The sequence below is a fragment of the Zosterops lateralis genome, assembly GCF_965231275.1.
Source record: "Zosterops lateralis genome assembly, chromosome: 9".
Classification (NCBI taxonomy): domain Eukaryota; kingdom Metazoa; phylum Chordata; class Aves; order Passeriformes; family Zosteropidae; genus Zosterops; species Zosterops lateralis.
Window position 1 is genome coordinate 14,370,901 of NC_139769.1, and position 24,296 is coordinate 14,395,196.

Here is a 24,296-nt window from a genome sequence, read left to right on the forward strand (position 1 = left end):
CAGGACAAATGAGCTCGGCCGAGCGCGGTCACAGAACAGGTGTTTATTGAAAGGTCTGCCCGGGGAAAGAAAGGTGCCCGGGTTGTTTCCAGGAGAAGCGGCAGCTCAGAGCGGTCTCCCGGAGGGTCAGGGCTCATCCCCGCCGCCCCAGCCAGCCGTGCCCGAGCGGGCTCAGGCCGGGCACTCCTGAGGCCCGCAGGAACACGCCGTGTGAGCCGGGACAGAGCTCACGACGTCCTCGGATTTCTGGTCCAGCCGAGGCTGCCCGTCCAGGCTGAGAGCGGAGTCTGAAGGAGAAAGGAGGGCGGGGTTGGTTACACACGGGGCGCTCTGCCCTACCCGGGGCCCGCACGGGTTTGGCAGGACCCGGTCACACGTACAGACCGGCCCTGCTGTGCACAGCGCACCAGACCCACCCGCGGGGACGCAGTGGAAACCCACGGACACGGGAACAGTCTCGGTCGGTGAACAGCCTTTTACACAGCGAAGCACTGGCTCCACGGAGAAGCATTTTGCCGCTGTCTCCTCAAATGAAACTGGCTCCTCGATTTTGACAACTTGGCGCTGCAGCTTACAACCTACAGAACATGAACCCTCTTAAAGCATGCGCAGAGTTTAGAAAATAACTTTCTGGACTTAATTAGTAGAATTAGCAAACAGTAAGACCAATGCATAAACAGTGTGACACAAGCTAGATGAAGCTAATCTGGTTGAAGTGAATCAATTTTTTGTCAAAGGCTGTGAGAAAATGAGGCACATGGGGCACGATTGCAAGGACAGAGGCTTGCAGATGGGATCTGGGTGGGACACTGATGTCCAGATCTGAAAAGATACATGTGGAAAGCTTGGTCGGCTGATACTCAACTTCATTTAAACTAAGACAGCACTTTATTTTGGAGCAGCACTGGCTCCTAGACCTCTATATATCCTCTTCTGCACTGTGAGCAGCATCACACCCACATTGCCATGGCTGAGTAGCTCAGTCCTTAAGTCTATGATCCAGGCTTTCCTGAACCAGTCACTCCAGGGAAACTTGATGTAAGAATACATTACAGAAAGGCCAACACATGCCCAGAGGGTTGAGTGCCACACAAAATGTGTAGTGCACCCTAATGTAACCAAAACATTCATGTTGTTTTTATGTAGGACCTGGATGGAAAGAACAATCAATCATTCCCAGGCTGATGTTTTCAGATTGTGTTAATCTTCAGCCTGAGGAAATGAAAAGATTTTCCCACCTCAAATGCCCTCTAGTTTGATAGTCAGGGCTAGATATGATTTTTAAAATCTAAATTAAAAGCCTGGAAATAACAGAATGAAAACAAGGAATGAAACTATTAAAGATGGCATAAAATTAGTTTTGTCAACAGTCAAACTACCTCCTTTTCATACTAAATTATCAACTTACAGAGTTTTAAGTTGAACACACAAACTCCAGGTAACTACACAATGCATAAGACATTGATTAAAAAACCCCAACAAAACTAGAACTTGCCGTGAACTACCAAAATCAGGAAAAACAGATTTTTTTTCTTGTTTCAGTCTGTGGCCACTAATCACAAAAATAGCAAAAAACCCAAGATGACTGTGCTACAGTTAATATAAACCACCTATTCATGTGATTAATTAATTAGTTGAAGGCAATGATATTAATATATGTTGGGATCTTAGTACCTCCTGCACAGGGGTCTTCTGAGATGATCCAAGAGTGACCAAAACTTGCAGCATCTTTAGCTAAATATCCACTGGGAGTTCGATATTCTCTTTCAATCTCAGCATCATATTTTCCACAAATTCCACATGTTTTTCCAGTCATCCAGAAAGCAGCTTGAATCTTTGTGGAAATACAGAAAAGTTGCACATAAATGCTTTTCTTCTAAAACTAAACCCACTTAAAGTAGCTTAAAAATTACCTCAACTCTATGCCCATCATAATATAATTTATCTATGCCATAATCTGGGGCTTTTAGTGTCAGTCCTTTCTTTTCACTGTTGATCAACATGCTTGCATCTGCAACAAAAAAGCAAAATGAGATCTTTTCTAAAATGAAGTTACTGGTTTAGGGTCCACCCTGAACCATTTGTTAAGTTCCTGGGGACATAATGCACACTCTACAGAATCTCAAAAGAGACAGTGGGAAGTAAAAAGACTACTGCTCCCTGCCTTGGGAAAAGATGAAGCCACTCTCAGGGGTGGCTGTGACAGGGGCCATCTAAATGCTCGTTCTATGGGCCTCTGGAATCAGCAAAACATACCACAGCTCTGCATTTTTTGGTCTGTGCAAAGATGCACAGGACCAGCATCTCTTTCTTTGCTTCTCTTCCTTGCCAGCCACTAGAAAATCTTGCATGGAGGTATGTTAAAATCTCCTAACTGTTTCTCAAATTAGGATGATCTTTACCTTACGAGGTGTTTGCAGGATCATGTCATCTCCTTCTTCAAAAGATCAGGAAAGATTAAACAAAACCTAAAGATGAGTCTCTTACCAGAATTAGATGTGTATGGAAGATCTTTTGAGGTTTGGACATCATTAATCTTCAACTGGACAAATCCATTGGAAACATACATGTCAATCACACTTTAAATAAAGGAAATTAGTGTAAACAAATGCTTCTCCTTTGCCCTATTCATCTTATAATTTCCTGTTCTGGCAGAAGCATAACTGCAGAATGCTCATATCATTCTGGCATGAATCACCTTCTACCCTTTAGGAGGAAGGTTGAGGGGGCCCAGGACAGCTTCCCCTGGCTTTATCGTGTCTGGGTGGCAGCTGGTGGCCACGGCTCCGGCAGGAAGACACCAGGTACAGGAGCCTTGTTGCAGAACAACCTGGTTGCTATTATCTTTACATAGATTGAAGGTGCTTTACATTTCAAAGGAAGATTGGGTTCCCTAGTTCTCTTACAGCCTGAACAGTCTGTGTATTATAGTATTTTCTTCAGAGCAGTGTTTGCTCTAATGAAGAAATATGAAGCTCAAGCACATCAAAAGCACATCCATACAATTGTATGAAACAATCAGGAATGATTCAGTGATGAGGAATGTCTTTATCACAAAAGATACAGTCTATAGAACAAGCATCCTTGTGTTCTTCCACAAAACAGGTGCAGGGAATACTAGATTCCTTCTGTTCTCTAACATGATGGCACAGTTAGGCACACATTTTTTAGAAATAAATAATTACTTGTAATGAAACCTTACAGATCAAAGTCTATTTATATGCTTTGAAGAACACTCACTACAGGGATTTTAGTATGCATAATCCCATACAATTTAGACTGAAACAAAGTGTGTCTTAAATTAATCTCAGTTAGATTAGAACATTATGTACCAACTAAGAGATGTCCTAAGAGAGTGACTCTAATCTGGGAAAAGTAATGCTCTTTTTGGCATGTCCACTTCTCAACAACCCTGTGTAATGAGTGGGGGTTCTAATTTGTCCTAATTATTAGCTTAGTGTGGAATGCCAGACTAATTATTACAATAGCTCCCTCTGGATTTATAGTTTATGTGTCTGCCAAATCACTAAGTACTAAAATGAGATGGTTAAATTCTAACAAATTAATGAAGAATTTGGGGCAATAAAGACTTGAGGTTACTGTGAACCGCAAATATATTTCAGAAGCACTTTTAAAAAAAGTCCCAAACCCCACTGACACTTCTAGATATCTTTCCATTGACATCAGTACTTTCTGCATGGGTCTAATGCTATTGCCAGTCTGCCCTACCAATTTGATCTTAATTTATAACATATTCAGCTTGGCATCTGTTTTTTATTAAGTTTTAAATTACTTACTGGCTGGCAAGTCTGACATTTACTGCTGTAAGGTCATCAGACTCTTCAAGTCTTTTCACCATCACCAGGAATTTAAGCTCTGGACTACAGTCCTGCACCAAGACATGGTAGCAATTTGCAGGCATTGAATACTTAAATTCAACACCATTGAAGGTTGTAATCTTATTTTGGAAAACTGTACAATGACCTGAAAAAAAGCCCAATAAAAAGTAAGCATTTTATAATTTATATTAAATAGCTATTTTATTTTACTTTTGTAATTAAAAGGAAAAAATCTTTTGGTTCTGCATGTTCTGACGTAGAAATGAATTAATTCTGTCAGACAAAATTTTAGATTTGTAGTAATTCAAAAGTAAAACTTTGCCAGTTGCCAGGCAGCAGGACAACACCCCCATGATTCAATCATTGTGTGAGATGAATTCTGCTCACAGCTGGTGCTGATGCAACTCTTGGTTTGTGGCATTTTGGCTTTTCTAACTTTGTTGTAGTCAAAAGAATTTCACAAAAGTTGGTAACAATTCATATATCATTAACACTAGAGAAAGTTCACTGAAATGCTGATAAACCAGGATTAGAAATACTTAGAAGTTGGGAAGGAAAAAATACAACACTAGACTTTTCTCTTTTTCACTGTAATGGCATTTTGTTGGACATCCTACAAGCTCTGATTAGAAATCATTTTTCAACAACCATAATTAATAAAGATTAGTTTTGGTGTTTACCAAAGAAATACCACAGAATGATAGAATGGCTCGGGCTGGAAGGAACCTTAAAGATCATCTAATTCCAATCCCCTTGTTGTGGACAGGGACACTTTATGAAAATGCATGGTATGCTATTATCCCACTGATTCCAAGCAAAATGTGACTCTTTATTGCAGGATTACATAAAGCTTTTAATTTTAAAACTTACCCTAAGTAAGTATAATGTGATTAGCTCTTAATACAGCATTAATCAAACAATAATCCCTTCAAGCTCAAAGTGCAGATTTGAAATTAATGAGTATACTTTTGGAGCTGTTTCACCTTCAAGATAACAGTGCTAATCAAGCAGAGTACCCCAAATCAGAGGTCGTTTAGATGTTCCCCTCACAAATTTGTATTGTATTTTCTTCACCAAACAGTTTTTGCAGTGAAGCTGAAATGGAGGCATTTGAAAATGGATGTATTTGAAAGCACTATTTGGCATGGATCTGAATGTTTAATGTTCCTAGTATGTCTCTGTTTCTTTACGTCTTTGCAGCTCACAGATTTTTGTAGAAATGCTTTGTTTCTCTGTGACATCCAACTGATTTTTAAGTGAATAAATAAGTTTAAAAATAATTAAAAAAAAAAAAAAACAAAACAACAACAACAACAACAAAACACAGCAAAAAAGGTAAAACATGTTTACAAAATTTACAAAGTCAATGTCTGTGCAGGTAGTTACTTGCTGACCTTTAAGACTTTCAACAAATGAAAGTGTTGCTTGAGAAAAGACCTTCCAGTCAGAGGACGGTGATGTTGAGATTGTTGAGATTGGTGTACCCGGATGTGAAGGGACTGGCAGGGGGAGACTGATGGCTGTGTCATAAATTGTGAGCTGAAAATCAGGCAGGAAACAAACATGAACAGAAATGCAAAGTACAGTGTTGAGGTAAGGTAGCATTTTCCTCTAATGTTCCAAGAGAACTGTGCTGACTGAAATCTAAATTAGCATCTGGATTTTGGTCAGAGTGAAAAAGAAATCAAGTCCTCTGTCTACAGCATGAAATAGTTCTACAGTGTGACACATCTGCAACCTACGGAACAGCAGTGCTACATTTGAATTTGGATAGTCACCAATTTGCAGCTTTTTGGGTGGCTGTATATCACATTTGTTCTCAGGCTGAACAGTTTGCTTACCTGAGATGTGCACCCTCTTTCTGCCTATACACCAAGTGCTGCTGTCCGGCTGCCTCAGCAGCCTGCTTTTACTGTCTTTTCCAGAACGCAGGAAAACTCATCATCTTTTTAAAGATTTTTGGAGGACTGGGCTTTTTAACAAGTTATTTTTTTAACATGCTATCAATCATGATTGTTTTCTCACCTGTTTCTTATTTCATATGCTTGCATGCTACATGAGAAAGACAAATATGTTGTAAGATATTTCATAGTAAAACCAACTGCATGAATATAATGTCTTGTGAAGGCAGCTTCTTTATAGTTTTGATTTTTTTTTTTTTTAATCAGCAGGTTAAAAAAGCCCTTAATCATCCTTTTCCTAGGTATTATCTGTTTTAGGATAAAAGATGGTGGAAATTGTTACCTCTGGCAACTTAAAGACAACATCACAGGTTCTTGGGGATGTCAAAGCCATAACCAAGGTTGCCTGGTGAGAGAGACCAAGTTGTTGCCTTTGGGAAAGCCCAAGCAGATAGGCAGCTCCTGGAAGAAATGAGTAAAACCTGGGGAAGAAAAGGAAGTAAGCTATTAAAATGAACTGTCTTTGAAAAAAAAAAAAAAAGGTTATTATTTGTTCACACTAAAATACCTCCATAAAGCAATATGCATTCTGTGTTAGCATCAGGGCATGTTTTGCATCAGGGTTTGGTGATATGTGATGTTGTATATGGATGGAGGGGCAGGCAAATTTATTTTTAACTGTAAATAAGATCTCAAGAGGCTGGATGGGAGAGTGATATGAAAAGAAAAGTGTGGCAAATTTGTTTTAAACACATTCAGACTTAAAAATAGACATCAATTACATAAGCTCTGAAATACTAACATGCTAAAATATTAAATTATTATTTCATATTAATATATCAGTCCTGCAGTGGTAACTTTAGGCAAGGATCCTTTGCCCACTAGGACCGTCAGCAAGCTGTTGAAGGGATCTCTATGAATGAGCCTCCAAACAAGCTTGGGACTAAAAGAGAGAAATACAGAAAATATTCCTTTATAAAAAGGCATAGTCTCAGAGCAGAAAAAAAGGTAAGTTCTGTGGCTTTGCTCCAGGATAGTCAATTGGATGATTTAATCTCCTCTAATAAGAGCAGATAACAGCTTTTACATTCAATCGAATGTAAAATGTTACCCTTTTCGGTAGATTTTAATAAAATCACCTATATGCCTTTAATGTGAACACTTGTGTTGTATGTGTATTTAGTTAACTGAGTTGTTGTACATGTCTATATTTTAGTACCACTATGCCAAAAAAATAGGCTTCAATGTGGATCTTTATGTTATTGCAGGCAGGTAAGTGCATGGAGGGATACAATTAATGAATGCAACAGATATTTCATGAAAAAGGAAACATGTGAGCTGAACCCAGAACGTGCAGTTTTCTTACATTAAATGTCATAAAATGTTTGTTATTTAATGTGCAAAAGCCTTATAGGAAGTTTGTATCACCTGCTTTAGAAGCCAGAGGCAAGTGCCTGCATTAGGAAATTAAGTAAGAGACTGATTGCTTCAGAGAACCAAGGTCAGGCTTCTGCTCTGAGCCTCCATGAAACAGGAAGCATGACAAAACCAACCTCCTAATTCAGGCACTTTAAATTACAAGTCTGGAATAGATTAGGTGAATCCCATCATCCCAAGTGGTTTTCTTGCAAAAAAAAAAAAAAAAAAAATGCAGTATGCTTTGAGGGAATGAATACAGAGAAAGCAAACATATGTAATCTGATTTTATAATATCCTACTGATTAAGGAGAATTTTTCCAGCTTGGAAATTGCAGAACTGAACCTGTAATTGTTTTGAGCATTGACATATACTTTTCAAAAACTAAAATGAAATTCTCACCATCTTGCAGTTGTTCGTATAATTGAAGGCACTTTTAGCCACTCCAGCTTCATCTGCATCGCTGGATAAGCAGCAAATTTCCCTGTTGCAATCTGAGTAGCAACCTGGTAGTCCTGGCAGTCTTTACCCCATTTAAGAGAACTCTAGTAGAGGGAAATAAATAATTTTTTTTTGCATAAAACATAGTAAGATCATTATGTTTCTTTTATATTTGAGCTGATTGATATTTTAAACTTACTGATACTTTTCGGTAATTTATTACTGAAGCATCAGCACAGAGTTTCCATCTGCTTGGTCCTGTGATGCTTGAACCAAACATCTGTATTCTCCACCTCTTGGGTTGTGTATCAGTGTACAGGACAAGCTGCAATCCTGTTGGCTGCTTGTTTCTGTGGATGGCACGAAGAACTGCAGCCAGTACTGGTGGCTTGCTGTCTCCCAAGAATTTAGGCTTCAGTGAGGAGAGATGAAATAGAGACCAAAGACATAAACAAGGCATTAGAATTATGATAGTAAAACCACTGGCATGACCTATGCAAGTAAGACTGTGTTGGGATTTTTTTTTTTTGTAAAGAAATTTCAGTGCAAGTAAAAGAAGTATGGTACTGGATAAAGAACCAATACTACCCAGCTCAGCACTGCTCTCTTACCAAACTGTAATTAAACTAATAGCCTTTTGGATAAAATTAGCTTGATCACCTGTTTAAAACCATGATAATTTTTATTACAGGGGTGTCTGTTCAGGGCAGCCCAAAGTGTGGTGGTTGCAAGAGGAGCAGCACATGGCCCTGTTTGATGCTGGACCCTTGTGCCCAGCAGCAGCACCTGCCTGACTGCGTGTCCTACCTGAGCTGTGGGCAGGGTCCCCACCTGGCCAGGGGAGAGCTGCAGTAGAATTTGCTGTGGGGCAGCATGTCCTCCCTGTGCTGCCAGTTCTGAGTGGCAGAGACACACAAAAGGATTGGGTGAGACAGAGCTGGAGAGGGCTTAGTGGGAAATGGGGAAAGAACAAAGCTGTGGCTGAGAAAGAGGTCAGGGAAGTAGTAACGTGGTGAAAAGATGAACAAGAGAGGTAAATTTATGCTGCAAAGAAATGGTGGGGGAGAATGTAGATCCAGTTGCCCTCTTTCCACAAGCTACTTGCACTAACGTCTGGGAGCTGCTGCTGCACAAGGGATGCTTCAGCAAAGAAAGGGTTATTATTTTGTAGGCATGTTGTAGGTCATTGCCTGAAATATGTGAAATTTTTCTTTGTTGACATCTGCTCCGGATTCCCTCAGTTCTAATAGAAGGACCAGGTACCATTAACCATGTACCATACAGACACTCCTGAATAAACACCTGGATTGCTCTCAGAGTTGGAGCCTTGCTGCACACTCAAGGTTTTTTCAAAGGCCTGTTGCAGTTCTGCTAACATGAGCAGAAAGACTCTGCAGTGAGGACCTAATGAACAAAAGAGTGGCAGAGTCAACTCCTAAACTTTTACAGAAAGATACACAATGAAAATATCCCTGAAATATCTCTCATCCAGCAGGTTGGCACTTCTAAAGTGTTCTGATTTTTACAGTGAATTATTTACTGAGTAAGGCAAATTTCAACATATACAGCAATACATTCCAGTTTCATTTAAAAATGTAGCCTGTATTAAATGAATATTGAATTACATTTAATGACTGTCCAAAATGCTCATCTCTATGAAATGAGAAACAGTTCAATTTCTTTCCATGCTGAATCACCATAATTTCCTATTCTGTTATAAATATATAACTGGAAATGCAAAGTAAATGTTTGAATTTCTTGCACATTAAGACACTTACCTGAGATATGGCTCTAGAGACATCTTCATCACTAGCTGAGGAAGAGGAAGACCTGATGCTGATGTTCAGGATTTCCCCTCCTGTGTCCTGCAAAAACAAAGAATCACCTTGAAGCAGATGCCTACCACTGGAAGTTGTTGCAGAATTAATCATATTTTTACTCTCAGAGAACTAGGATCTGATTGCAGCAAAGGCAGCAAGACTAGTTGTACACCCTGCTCCCAGTATATGCCGTAAATGTACCTGTTCATCCACTGGCTTAAACAAGAGCTGATAAACAGGTGGGTTTGCCTGTGAAAATAGATAGTATGTAAGAAGACCCCAGAGAAAATAAAAAACTAACTTTTGATAAATGCATTAAAAAAATCAATTCTGATTTTGGGGGGAAAAAAAGGCAAAACAAAATTATTTTTTTAAGGCATTTTACAGTGAAAAATTCTGAAATGTCAAAATTCTGATCTGAAATGCCCCAGAGAAGTAGAGTTCCTCTTTCTTTGGTCCATACTCTTATGAGCACAATTTTCTGATTTACAAAAACAATCACTATAATAAATATAAAAAGGTCTAGCCAGAGTGAATTACCTGTTGGTCAGAATATTCACTGTCCCCACTGCAGTGTCTGTCCCCAGAGTGGTCTTCTTGGCTGCTGCTGGCACTGCATGCTTGGCTGCTAGCAGAGCTCCCACTGCTGCTGCTGCTGCTGCTGCTGCTGCTGCTGCCACGCTTCCCAGGCTCTCTGCCATCAGCAGAGGAAGCAGCAGCAGAGGAGGATGAGCTGGAGAGGGCTGTGCTGGGCTCTGCCCACAGGCCTGTGTCTGCAGTCCCGTACTCTCGGTTAATCCGCTTTGTGCGCCGCCGTGTTTTATTTGCAGCCTCCAAAAACAGTTGAAAGCATTATGAATTTATAGCTTGTTCTTTGACATTTCCCTGGCTGTCAGACAAGATGCTCACCACAGGCTTCCGAGGAAATAGAATTTCCTGTCCCCACACACTGTGGAAGTTGTACCAGAACTCACTCAGGCCCATTCCTCCCAGCCCAGTTCTTTGCTTTCCCATGCCAGTTTTCCACAATGGAAACCCTTGGCTTCATTATAACAAATATTTCCCTCTCTGATGCTTGAAGTCTCTTACCATGAACACACTTTCAATGCCTAGAATCTTCTTCAGTTTAGTTTGAATGTCCTCATATGGAGATGTCTCTCCCTCTTTCTTTGACCCTGATCTTGATACCTCAATTATTTTCGAAGCTGCTTTGGATCCTGCTTGAACCTCCAGCTGTATTTTGTCAATATCAGCATCTGTATGAACTAAAGGCAAAAGCATTCCAGGGTTGTGCTGCTTGAGCATTTTTTACAGTGATTGACAGAAAAACTTTTTATTAGACTGTACCTGGCTTTAAAATTATTTTGGCTTCAAATTCTCCATATAATTTGTGCAGGTAGGTATTTCTTAAGAAAGCAGAATTATGTGATTTAAGGCTGAGACAAGTAGAACATCCCAAACTTTCAATTTTTTTACAGAACCTGCGTGCGTAAAATCTTCCTGCACTGCTGTGATGTGCCTCTTCTGGACCTTGCTGGTATCCTTTGGATATCACATTGGGCATGCTGCTTTGCTGCATTAAACAAAAATATGGCAGATAAAATCATTTTCCATTAAAAAAAAAATTGTCCCAGCTCCTAAAATAATTCCTCCAGTTAATGAAGAAAATTATGACAGTCCTTCTTAAAGAAGGAAGCAATGCTTAGAATTAGAGATCCAGGCAGTGGAAGTAGTGGTGTTTCCTGCAAAATGCTCTGTGGAATAGGACAGGTCTCCTGCCCACCCTTTCTCAGGCAGTGCTTCACAATTCCACTTCCCAATGAGAACCTGCAGGGCTCTTTGGAGGGGTAGTCCCTCTGCACCCATTCAGGCTTCTAGCTCTCCTGCTGCAAGCCAGCATGGCCTTCTCACACCAGCCTCAGAAGCTGAAGAGCACATGAAAGAATGTGCTTCTGCAATCCACTCAGGATTATCTCAGGATTCAGGAAGAAAAATCTATATCCTGCCCAAGAACTATATTTTTTGTGTTATTCTGATTCAGAAAAAAAAATGAGATGATGTACAAGGGATATGAATTTCAAACATCCTCCCATGACTGTAAAGCAATAGGAAGACATGCTGTCAAAGCAGTCCTGCCTGCATGCAACGAAGAAGGTGAGTGGACTGTGAAGGATCAAGTTCATGAACCACTGGGTTTTAGGCTTGGTTTGGGAAATACCAGACCCATGTTGAATTTCATCATTCCTGTGTTTGTGATCTGGTTAGCCAGCTCCTGTGTCAGGGGTACCCAGCCCTTCTGAGGAGCTCTCTGTTCTCTGCCTGTCTGCAGTACGGGTGGCAAGAGGCTTCCTCACCTTCCAGCTACCAGGCTTTGAAGATCCTTCTGTTGACTGCAGTAGCTGGTCAGAGATATTTCGTACTTCTCCTTTAGGGAAAATATGGGATTTCTTTTCAGAATCTACTTCTTCCATGTTCCTTGAAATAGCAAAAACTTCGCTCCTGTGGAGGTGATAAATGGCACAAAAGTAACACATTCTGATTTCACTCTACCCATCTTTGCTGGTGTAAAAAAGACAGTACTAAGCTTTATGTGGCTGCCAAGGTATGGCAGACCTTAACAAGTAGTTGTATACTTGTGATTTTAAAACAGGGAACTCACAATCAGTAACACAGAGCAAGGAAAACAAGAAAAGCTCTTCTGTACCTCACAGCTGCAAGCTCAATCTCTTGATGGCAGGGAAGGGTCTCAATTTTCAAATTTTTCTCTTTTATATTTATCCTGGTATCGGATTTCATTGTACTGTTGGCACTGAACTCTGCATGAAATTCAAAACCACTCTGAAAGTACTGTGTATTAATCCCCATCATTGCAATCATATGAAAATAGGCTCTGAAAGAGTGGAAATAAAGCCAGGCATAATTATGTATTAATATGCAAAAATTTAACTTTGAAATGCAAAATTACATTTTCATGCTGTTCTTTTTATTGTAAGACCCACTACTGATGGATGAAGAGATTTCTCACAACAGGATAAGAAAAAAGGTGAAATGCTGCTGGAAAAGGTGAAGTGATTTGTCTGAAAAACAAAGCTAACATGGAGCTTCTGACTGCAATGTCACTGGTACATTGCTTGAGGAACAAACTAACTCCAGAATCCTGTAGCTTTCAGATTCTGCCTATTTTTTTAATATTATCTCTACTATTGTTATTATCATAATTGTTCCCATTATCATTATTAGTGCTGTTGCTTTTGCAGATCCAGAAGTATTTCTCTTTCCCTCCTGAAATGCTTCTGGCTTATGCCAGGTGATTATGAGATTCTATGCTGAAATTGTAAAAAACTTGATACCTAAGATAACATATTTTCACATCTTAGTATCTTTACAAGTACAAATGTAAGCATTTTTAGCAATGGCAGAACAGCACAGTATCCTGTGGGATACCATGCACATTGCTAGATTTGCAGGGTTGTAAAACATCAGGAGATTGCCTTGCTTTCTCACAACTTTGCTGCTCTAGACTAGCACATTTGTCCAAAATCTGGGACAAGTAAAATCCCTGTATAGCTACATGCCACCACATATCTATGTCAAATGTAACTATAACTACTTGTGTGTGTATGTGAAAATATATGTAATTTTTACTTTGGCCTGATGTCAGCATGAATATCCATCTTGGTTTGCCACAACTGTGATGGTGTAAAATCGTCAAATACTGGTGGTGATACCTTTACATCCACTGAAAAAAGACAGAGAGAAATTATATGAACAGAGAAACAATAAATTCTGAGGATACAATACTTTCAATAAGCCTAGTAGTTAGTGCAAGGGCAGTGCTTTTACATTTTGAAATACTTTACATGGTTGTTTAAAGGTTGCTAATCTAAATCAGTTATACAAATATGTCTCAGGTGAAATATCCTAATTACTTCTCAAACCCTTTGGAGGCAGCTGGTCATGAATATTTTGACATTACTGGGGTGTTTTTCAAGATAATAGAGGGATTTAATTTCAGCAGAGGGACTGGACCCACAATAACTGTGGGGAAGCTGCTCAGTTTGGCACCCCAAGCTCACCGTCAGCCGCAGCCTGGGCCACTGTGACCCCGCACAGCCCCAGCTCCAGTGGCAGGCCAGCAACCGTGGGGATGATGTGCCTCATCTCACCCACCAGCACTGGCAGGGTCCATCGGCCTGAAATGCCTCTCTGGACCTCTTCCAACACTGTTTTCACCATTGGCTGCCAGTCTGATGATCCAGTTAGACTCTGGAAATAGAGGAGTAGGTTAGGTGAGTAGATAAGAGGAGACACAGAAGGGAAATTGTTCAGTATTGCAGACAAAAAAGTCAACAGCCTTGTCAGTACCAGCATCATGTCTTGAATGGCATCTTTGTCGATGTCAACAAAGGCAATCTCTTGACCCAATACTTTGATGTAAGCAGATACCAGGGGGTCTTCAGGTGGCAGTTCTTTCCATCCCAGAAGCTGTGGTGTAAAGGAGAAATGGGGAGAAAGGGAAGAAACAGAAAATGTCACTTAAGATGGAGCAATGTATTAACAAAGAGTAGATCCCATCTGAAGGATGAGAACTGTGGTTCCTTAGCCAAAAACCCAATAGATATATTACAGGTCTGAACCAATGTGGCCTTTCTTATATTGCACAGCTGATTTCAGAGAGAGTTTCCCCGTGTAAGGATGAGGTTAAAGGGCTTGGTAATTGCTGCTGCTGTAAGTAGTAGGTGACACCCAAGAGCTGATGAAGGAAAAACCTTATTCAATCATCATTTTAAAAGAGATGAACAGCCACTCAGTGTTGTTCTAACATACACTTTAAAACATTTTGGCTCTCAGCAGCATCCTCATCTTTTGTACTATACATTAAGAGCTGACACATGTTGAGTGAAAAGGTGGCATCTGTTGAGAGAGTAAGTACAATGTAAGTGCAGCTTTCCATGACTAAACAGGATGACGGACTCCTTTCTTCCAGAAACATCAAAGGGATGGCTCAGTGGGCGGGTGGTGCAACCCTGGTGCTGTCAGGAGCTGTCTGTTGCAGACAGGTCAGAGGGTGCCCAGACGTACCGATTTACCCAGCTCCTTCAGGACCTTGTATGTGTCATATTCAGCAAAGGGAATGTTCTGCCTCCTCATAAGCTTGGGTAGACTTTGTGACCGGAAAGCCACCTGTAGGAAAGAGTCAGACATCACAGGCCAAGTACAAGAGAGCTCGGGAGAACTCTTGTGCCTGGTATTAACTCACCGAGGCCACATGAAATACTTGTTCCATGAAGCCGTTGCGTTATAAGGACATGTTTGCCTGGTGGATGGCTGCAGGCTATGGCTGCAGATGCTGAGGACGTGCTGAGCCAGTCAGCCTTAAATTAGTCAGCAGGGATAATTTTAGGGTAGTGCAGCACTCAACCCAGGCTGCAAAGCTTGCCCAAGAAGCTGTATAAATTCCTACATGCTGTTACATGGAGCTTTGTGCTGCCCTGGCTTTATTGCTGGCTGAAATTTAATTTTGCTGTACTTATGCAAAATACCCTGGATCCCACGTGACTTAAGGTGGGCAGATGGATGTTCTGCTGTGTAAGCTTTCCTCTGCTCCTAGGCTTACATGCCTGTACTGGATGTGTTCATTGATGAATGTATGTGTCAAGAAGCCCAAATAAAAGAAGAAGCCTAAGTAAAATCATAATCATTATCTAAATTTTCCCTTCCACATCCGCCCTCACAGCCAGAAATGGAGTTAAACACTACATCAGAGTCCAAAAGCTGGCAGCCTTAATGCAATACTTACTTCAATAATATCCGTTGCAGTGTCTGCATAATATCCTCTTACTTTTGTGATTATATCAGATGGAAATATGGTGTTGGGACTGTTCATTAGATAGACCCTCCAAATGGCACCAGCCTGATAGTGAGCTGTCACAGGAATAAAAAGCAGCAGAAGTTAGGGTCTCCAGGGTGTCTGGTGCACATAAGCCACCTCAGGATGTTCTGTAGTAGTTCACAAGAGGTTCTGTCAGGATTCAGTCCCTCAGGTCCTCAAGTTTGCTACCTCAAGAGGAGGACTTCATTCTAGGGTAGAGTTAATGCAACCCCAGGGACTGAAGGAGACCTAAAATCCATGTGTAAGCAGCACTTTCCCCAGCAGATACCAGAGATTTGTGGTAAAGTCTCAGGCAATTTTGCGTGTTCAGAGGTTCTTCTGCTTTTTCTATTTCAAGAGTGCACTAAATTCACAGTTCATTATTGGGTTTTGGGTGAAAATCACAGAACACAACAGAGGCATTCGGCTACCTAAGCTGAGGAAGTGCACAGGGCAGCTGGTACTCACAGGAATAGTCACTGATCTGAATGACCTTGCTGTAGCGATAGCTCAGCCTGTCGAGTCTGGGGCCCAGGAGTTTAATGGCAATGTTGCAAGCAGCAGATCTGAGTAATAGAATTAAAATCATATGAAGAGAGTTGACTTTGACCAAATTCTTAGAAAACTGCAATAAAAAAATCTCTATTTTCTACTAGTAAAAATGTACTTCATCTACTTACAGTTTATAGAGCTGTGGGATCCTGCTAGCTGCCAAAGTCTTCATGTGTGAATATGCAAAACTGGCTACTTGCAGGCTGGGCTCTGTCAGCAGTGAGCTGGCCAGAGCTGATACTGTTGGAAGAGCAGGCTTTGTTTCAAAGAGAACAATACAAGCAACCATTCGGACATTTGGCGCAAGTGTGCTGTCCATGAAGACCTGGAGGGTGATCTCCCTTACCTACAGGAGGAAGACAGAACCTCTGAGTGGCCCATAACTTGCCAGTGAGCAGGGCTTCCAGAACAGTGCATATGTGCCCTGCAGCGGATAGAGAACAGAACCCTAAACAAGAGATGTGGGCACGGGACCTTTCACTGAAAATGAAGATATTGCTGGGTGCACAGTGAGCAGGGCTGGGAGAAACAAGCTGAGTATTACAGTGACTGAAGAAAACTCTTTCCCAGGATATCAGCAAGGATGGGATGATGTCAGGAGTTTGCAGCTTGAGCAAGAGGAAGACCAGTAACTGAGAAGCCTGTCTAGAGTTGCTAACATTACCTGATGGTTTTATTATTCCTGAATCACTGAGCAAATCCAACCCACACCCCTTAAGACATTTGTTTAAATAATAATTTCAGTTACTTTTGCAGGGTCTTTTCTTGCAATTTTCCTTAAGGCCAGCACAGCATCAGCATGAATTCTGTTTGGTAATGAAGCTGCATCTGAGGAAAATGTTGGCAGAAACTTCAGGATGCGTTTCATACTGGCTGGTTCTCCAGCATTGCCTATGGCTTTCAGGGCCAAGGACATGTCTTTGGCATCACCTCTACTGGTGGCTTCAGTAGCAAGGTCGTGGAGTGGCTGAAAATGGAGCAGACACTGTTAATCTTACCAGGTAATGATCTTGTAATAATGCATTAAAAATATGCATTTCTGTAGCAAGCAAAACAATTACTGCTGCAAATCTCAGAACTGAGCTGTTCAGACTTTTCTCCCAGAAAAAATCTCACCATCATTATCAGGATGCTAAACATGGACCATACAAATAGACTTGGTTTTCTCCTTGCACTGTGTTGCAATTGATTTTGAACTGTGCCTGAGCCTGAGTGTAGGAGAAAATCCCAGGTGGGTGCCTGCACCAAAGACTGTTGCAAGTTCAAAGGCAGTGCTGAGCTGGTGCCAGGTTCAGTCGTCCCCAGGGCCACCTCTGCCAAATTGCACTTGCATATTTTTCACTTCCTACAGCAATTTCAAGTTATTTCAACAGTTTTGCTGTTCTGAGAGGTGGAATTACCATTCTGATGGCTTGGCTTTGTTTCACTTCTTTTTGGAAGATTCAAACACATGTGAAATGCCAGCAACACCTTCTCTATGGCCCTGCTGAGCAAGGAGCTGGAGCTGCACAGTCCAAGGACAGTGTCCTGAATATTTCTGACAGTGAAATGCAATTGTGTAGCAGGGCTTCCTTGGAAGCCCTAACCTATGACATACCTAGAGCTTTGCTTATATTCACACTTTACTGCCTTTTTAATACACCCTACCTAATGTAAAAGTAGAATCATAATTATTTTTCTTTAATATGAGTTTTGTCACAACTTAACTCGATTTCAGGCTGGTTACAGGATCCATTGTCCCCGTGGGGTTCTAGTACTACATTTGAAATTCTGAACTGTTACAACCTGATCTTTCAAAGGCGTCAGCTCAGTGTTTCATTCTGTCTTTGCATTGCTGAGTGAGGCATGCAAATAGTGAGTTACCTAACTGCCAGTATTGTGAGAGTTAAATTAAAGGCACTTTTAAAATATTTTCCCCTTTTATGAATAAAAAATCAGAGTGACATACCTGAAGAAGTTCATTTGGACATAGTAAAGCCTGAGCACAGTGTTTATTCACCATGCTACCATATCCTAGGTAAACAATTATCCTATGCATCAGTACTTTTTGGATTTGGGGACAGGTCAGAAAAGCCTGCAGAAGGAAGAAGTATAATTTTTTTACTGTTTCTAGTAATTAGAGCTGTATTTCTCAATAAATGCATTTAAGAAATAGATAAAATTTATTTCTACTGTTTCTAAATAATTTCAGGAATTAAATCAAATACTAGACATTCAGCTACAAGAAAATTAAGTAGATTTGCCCCAGTTATGCTGTATGCTCTTTAGATACTCATATATTATTTTCTTGAGTTTGTCTTTTTTCTTTTTAACTTCTGATTTGGCAAAAAGAATCAACAGCAGTTTTCTTATAGTTTGTGTGGTTTAATATAAAATATAATTGCAAACTTTTGGCAACAAATGTTTGGGAACATTTTCTGAACCATTTCCCATTTTTATTAATACCCTGCATTTTACAAATACAGATGGAAACATGTTTTATCTTTCACTTATAATCCTATGAATTCACCTTTAAAAAGGAGTGAGAGGGAAAACAGAAGGAAGAATGATCTGTACTCACTGAGGCAATTTCCAGGGTTTGCTTGTTTGGTGTAACAAAATGGAAGGCAAGAGGGAGAGTCACTGCTGCTTCCCAGATGTTCAGCTTCTCGTCATGGATTTTTTGCTTCAGGAATCTGAATGTGTCAGTAGCTCCAGCAGCACAGATGGCACTCAGGAACCAGGGCCTGCCAGGAAAAGGAGGACTCATCATCCTCATTGCCCAGTGTGCCTCTGATCAGAGACCCTGGCTGAAGGTCATAGTTACCTGTAGGGGGGTTCATTGACAAACTGCAGCCACAAAGACTCGATTTGATCGAGGGTTGCTACACGAAAAAGCTGGACCATTTGTAGGAACTTGGCTGAAGCTTCTTTAGTGTCTCCTTTCTCATTATTCTGAACTAATTGCCTCAGCGTCTCTGTTAACTGTGGGGAAAACAGACAGTTGGAAGGATCCATGTCTAAAGTAATTATGTGATGACCTGTTAACCTTATAAATAGTAAAAGTGTGTGAAAATAAGGCTCTAATACCTGTAAATCTGGGTTTTTAATCCTGATTAGAGGAATTGGCATCTGGAGTAGCTCTCCTGAGAAATGATAACGAAGACTCCCCTGTTTTTGCAGCTGATATGTTGGTGCGCTGATAGGAGGCCTTTTAGTGCCGACCAAAGACAGCTCTTGTCTTCAAAGGAAAGAGGGAAATGCATCAGTAGACAGCAACCACACTGTGCACAGAGGACTTGTACAGCATTGGAGCAGACTGAGGGGTACCCAGTGGGACTGCCAATGGAGCATGGATTTATTGCTCAGGATTATCTGGAAGTCATATGACTGCAAGAGCCTTTGTGAGAGTTCACTAAAGTCTCTGAGAGGCTGGATGGATGTTTTGGGTGGCTTAATCAGTAGGGCACAGGCCACCTAAAACATACTGGATATCCTGGCCTGGGGATCCCAAGGGCTGTACGGTGTCTTGGCCCTTGACAGCCACAGGCCAGTTTTATCTCAGAAATCAACAGTAAATATATAAACAATTTTAGGCATGTCCCCCTGGTTGTGATAATGTAGGGACATGCACAGTGCCTACCTTGCCTCCATGACTGCTACCCCGTTGGGTTCATTGAAAGGAGAGATCTGGTACACCTGGTCCGACATGGCAGATGTCAACGATACCCCGCTGTTGTCATACTTCATCTTGTAAGTGAATGTCACTGTGCCCTTAATGTTCCTGGCTTTCTAGAAGTGCAAAGAGACCCACTCAGAAACAGGAATGGGCTGGCCAGCCCAGAGACGCCAAACCCCCCAGGAGCATCATTGCCATGTGGGTGCTGAGCAGTGGCTCATGCTGAGCAGAGCAGAGGTGGCTCCATGCTGCTCATACCAGGGGACAGTTAGGGCAGGGTCGGATGTAAGCCATTCCCAGGTTCTTCACTGCTTTATCCTGGCAGTTTGTCAGGTCCTTGCTTTTGGAAATGGTGGCACGGTTATTCTTGCTGTCATCCTGGATAACGTATCTGGTATGGCAGATGCCTTCAATCCCAGCCTGCAAGTGTTGGTTAAACACAGTGAAAGTCCCACTTGAAACAGCAATAAAAAGATCAAAGAGAACAGTCTGGGAAGTATAACTTACTCTTTAATGCTAAAATGAGAATAAAAATAAAATCAGAATGGAAAAAACAAACCTCCTGTAGCTCATACACATTTTGTGACTTTTTGATGGTTATCTGCAGCATGTTCAGAACCCCTCTCACTAGGTTAGTGCACAGAATGGGACAGTCCTCAGGGACAAAAATACTTCCAACCCTTCCTTCAGTGTATTCAAACTTAAAGGTCTGGCTGAGACATGCAGCGATTGTTTCTGAGAGCTTCGAGGACAGAATGAAGGAGTCAGTGGGCCAGAAGCCATTGTGTTCCTCCAGCTTTGGTGATCGAATCTGTGAACAAAAACAGGAAAACAATCATACTGTTCACCATCAGTTTGAAATAGTGCTACAATGCAGAAAGTGGACACTTCTTATCCATGGGAAGCCATAAGTCACTTGTCCGATGTTGCAGGAAACAGTTTCCAACTTGAACTCCTGTGCTGAGCCTGGGAAGCATCCTTGAAAATGCAAACTTCATGAAGGATTTCTGCCAGAAAAATAAGATTATGTGAGCAGAATTTAGAAGTTCAGCAAGTCTGATGAAGCTTGCAGGGTGAGTGAAATACCAGCTACCAACAATCAGTAGAGACAGGATACTCACTCCTTTCCCACAGATGACAAGTGAGATCTCCCTTCAGTCTGCAAGGCAGGCAAGCCATTATTGCCCAAGCTGCCTGCCCAAACATACAGGGACTGTTCTGGCTGCTGCTCCAGGTCCAGCACGTCCCCAGGCACCAAAGCCATGGCACAACTGATGGGGGAGCAGGGGTGACCACAGGAGCTCACACCTTTGGAAGTGGCTGACATCCCTCTGAGCTCCTCTGGCTGTAAAGCTTGTGCACAAGTCCTTGACTGCTACCTAGTGGGAAGTGTGTGCCTGCATGCACAGACCTACCTAGTCCTATACTTACACACCTCCCACCCTCGTGCATGAAAGTACATGTTCCTGCATAGAGGGAAAAGGTGTGGGCTCAGTGCTCTGTTTTATTTTAGGCATTTTTAATCAAGGCTGCAAGGGTGGCTTGCCTCTTGTCACATTTTCTCAAACTAAATCCTACTCAACACTGTTGTCTGCAACTGCTAACATTGTAGCAACTTCAGTGAGGTTACACAGAGCCTGCAATTGCAGCAGTGTGTAAAGTTTGACAATAGGTATTCCTTCGCACTGTTTCACTAACATATATACAAGATTATGGACTGAGAAAACTCCTAGGGTGAGTGCTAAGTGCAACTCTTACAGCTCTTTCCCTGTGTACTGTCTTCTCAATCCCTAGTCTATGGTCTTTTGTGCCATGCCAGTATCCTAAGCTGCTTGGTTTTATCTTTTTGCTGAGTAACAGTGCTTCCAGATCTGGTATCCTTATGATAAACACAGGCATTACCATTAGAATTCTTCACATTTGAAATAATGCCTATGTGAAGAATATCAAAAGGTAATGCAGACAGTTGGGTCTTTCTCATGTAATATCTGAATTCCAGTGCTGAGCTTTTTTTTTTTTTTTAAGCTATGGACCAGGTTAAAAAACATGGATATTTCATTCTAGAATAATCATGTTCATACTCAAGCTTGGTGTTACCTTAGTAAAATTATGTTAAGGACATTTCTTTAAAGCAGTTGCCAGCCATATTTTTGTATGGAGGTGAACCTAAGGTAGCTTTAGTCAAGGGGGCTCAGGTACTGAGGGCAGCAGAGCTGGAACAGCTCCAGCTCCTTCCTGCAGAAGAGCAGGCTGTGAGTAAGCCCGTGGTGCTCTCTGTAGGTCCCTGCTATTCTGGATGCAGCTGCAGACCCTTCAGCAGTGGCCTCAGCTCTCCCCATCATGCCTTGGGTACAGGTGCCTTGGGTGCTCAGTGCCCATGCCCACTGCCTCCACTGGGGAATCATCACTGCCTGAGGGAAACCACTTGGACTGACACTGGGCATAGCTTTTGTGGGAGCTCTACATCTTTTTGTCACTCATTTTGCCAGCCTGAAGGTATGACTGAAGCATCTTTAAGTGCATGATATTGGTGAGTGTGTGGGTGGGTTCCCATGGCCATGGTGATTTACCTGCAGAAGGTGATCACTGTGAGACACACGGCTGATCTCCACCTTGCTGGTCAGCCTCACCCCTGCCATGGCCAGGCTTCTGTCAGTGAGGTCATGCAAAATGATGGTCTCATAACTATACAGGTAAGTCTTGCCCATGTGAAAAACAGGCTCTGTTAGGGAAAAAAATATAACAGAAACACCTCTTTGGCTATGACTGTTTGTGGTGTTACTTGAACCAGCATAGCAAAAAAAGGTGATGCTGCCACTGCCAAAAAACAGGTGCAAGCAGTGAGCAAGGCAAGACTGTAAGGGAAGGCAGCAAGGGAAGGGAACTGCTCGCTGGCAGGGGAGCTACTTACCAAGGTCCTGTCTCTGGCCCTCTGTGAGGAAGGAAAGAAAAATGTTCATGAAAAAAAACACATTTTTGTAGATCCTTTCATGTATTATTCATTAAGTCACCATGCTAATGGTTGGCAAACCACCAGTAATGGGGCTCATCCCACACCCCCAGGAGACCAAGCCTATGCCAGCCCTGCTCACTAGCTGCTCCTTGCTTGGCTTTTCTCCTGCTGCTGAGCTTAGCACAGAAATCTAACTGTTTACAGCTGAAGCTATAAAAGGGCTTCAGCAAATGAAGCTGTAAATATCCCTGAAAAGCCCCAAGGAGATGCAATTTGCTCAGGATCACAGTGGCTTTCATAGCTCAGCAGTGATGGTAAAGCTTCCACTTACCCACGAGGGCGAACACCAGGACCAGGATGAGTCCCTTCATGCTAAAAGTGACTGAAGTCCACAGGGGGAAATCTGTGCCTTTTATAGAAGAATTATTAACAGGAGCAGTGAATTTTGTTGAGTTATCAACTTCTTATCAACCACCCAACAAACCCTTTGAGGGAGAGGTAGTTGGCATCAGGGCAATGGACATTTTTGCTGAACCAAAATCATCACAAGTTCTGTTGTTCTCACTTCATCAACTGAATGCCTTGAAAGTACCTTTAGAAACAACTACTTAAAAGTATTAAAACATAGTTAAAGCCAAAATGTATTATTATATAAGTAAAACTACTAATTATCCTTACTCCCTGAGAGCACCCAGTGGTATTACAGTCTGTGCTGACTTTGTCCAGGTTATCCTGACCTGACCACAGACACACAGCTTATCTAACTGATAGTGCCCCAGCAGGATTGTGCAAAACCCTGGGCAGCCCTCCTGTGACACCGTGCCCACCCCTGCCCTGCTGTGAGTGGGACAGGCTGCCAGCATAGTGCTGCTCTCTGGGGACAGGGACTTCACCCAGTAACACAAGCTTCCCGTCATCGTCACGGGGCCATGGCTGAACACCACTGATGTCCATGCTTCCCTCACCTGCCTTCTCTTCCAGGGCGGATGTGTCTGCCCCTTTCACTGGTGTCTTTAGCCACAGGGGGCTGTTGGTGGGGGTTGCCTGGCAAGGGGGAAGGGGTGAGGCTGACAGGTGTTACAGACACAAAACTCTTGGTTTAACAAAGGTGGACAATGTGCAACTCACCCAAACTCTTCACATCACACAACAAGGAGCGATATCTTCATCCCATAGTGGAGCCTCCTTCTCTCATCAGCAGGCATTTTCCCCATCCCTTTGTAGGCTACCCCACAGATCTCTCAGGCTGCTCTTGGCTCCAAGGTTTGTCTTCATTCCCAAGTCCACCTGTTCCCTCCAGTCAGGTCATGGAGTTGCTCCATTAGGAATTGGCACCAGGAAGGCTAAGGCAGCCCCAGGACTGGGAGGTTCATGTTGGTGCTCTGTGGCCACTGTTTGCCTACCAACCTTCTCCTCTGTGGGTCAGGAACCAAAGCTGCTGCTCCCCAGCTCACTGTGGGAAGGGACTGGATTCATTTCCTCATCAACAAAGCAGTGGCTCCTATCCAGGACAGCTTAGTTTTTGTAATACTGTTTAGCTGATGGGTTTTTATAATTAGTTAGCAGTTGGGATATAATTTATAATGTCTGACAAACAGTGGATTTTGTTCTTAGATTGCATCTGTAGAGCAAAAAAAAATTTGAAGTGTGACAAATCCTTTGCCATGTTTTCATTTGCTCTATAGTCAGGTCCTGATTTTTTTAACCCCTTCCCATGTAAAATTGGTAGTACATGATAGAAAGCCAAGCTATCCACTAGAGAGTTCTGTCATGTCTCTGGAGATCTCGTAAATGTATTTAAAGGATTTGAGTATACAGCTACTGGCTGCTGGAATTCAAGGCT

General features: G+C 41.9%; 1 protein-coding gene across 1 annotated transcript; it reads right to left on the minus strand.

Moving 5' to 3' along the window:
* Window positions 1-90: 90 nt before the first annotated feature.
* On the minus strand, window positions 91-22,824 carry LOC310912464 (vitellogenin-2-like; the record flags this gene model as incomplete). Its single annotated transcript, XM_083867053.1, has 33 exons — window positions 91-287; window positions 417-578; window positions 1,675-1,834; window positions 1,914-2,011; window positions 2,488-2,579; window positions 3,798-3,984; window positions 5,324-5,378; window positions 6,084-6,222; window positions 7,560-7,702; window positions 7,798-8,010; window positions 9,377-9,463; window positions 10,508-10,683; window positions 10,766-10,991; window positions 11,773-11,917; window positions 12,123-12,308; window positions 13,064-13,157; window positions 13,495-13,684; window positions 13,784-13,903; window positions 14,501-14,602; window positions 15,219-15,343; window positions 15,759-15,856; window positions 15,971-16,188; window positions 16,591-16,809; window positions 17,791-17,916; window positions 18,403-18,568; window positions 18,649-18,806; window positions 18,912-19,062; window positions 19,465-19,613; window positions 19,759-19,920; window positions 20,060-20,311; window positions 22,071-22,222; window positions 22,412-22,432; window positions 22,785-22,824. 33 exons carry the CDS (start codon window positions 22,822-22,824, stop codon window positions 172-174), a joined length of 4,728 nt encoding a protein of 1,575 aa, XP_083723179.1. The 3' UTR covers window positions 91-171.
* Window positions 22,825-24,296: the final 1,472 nt, after the last annotated feature.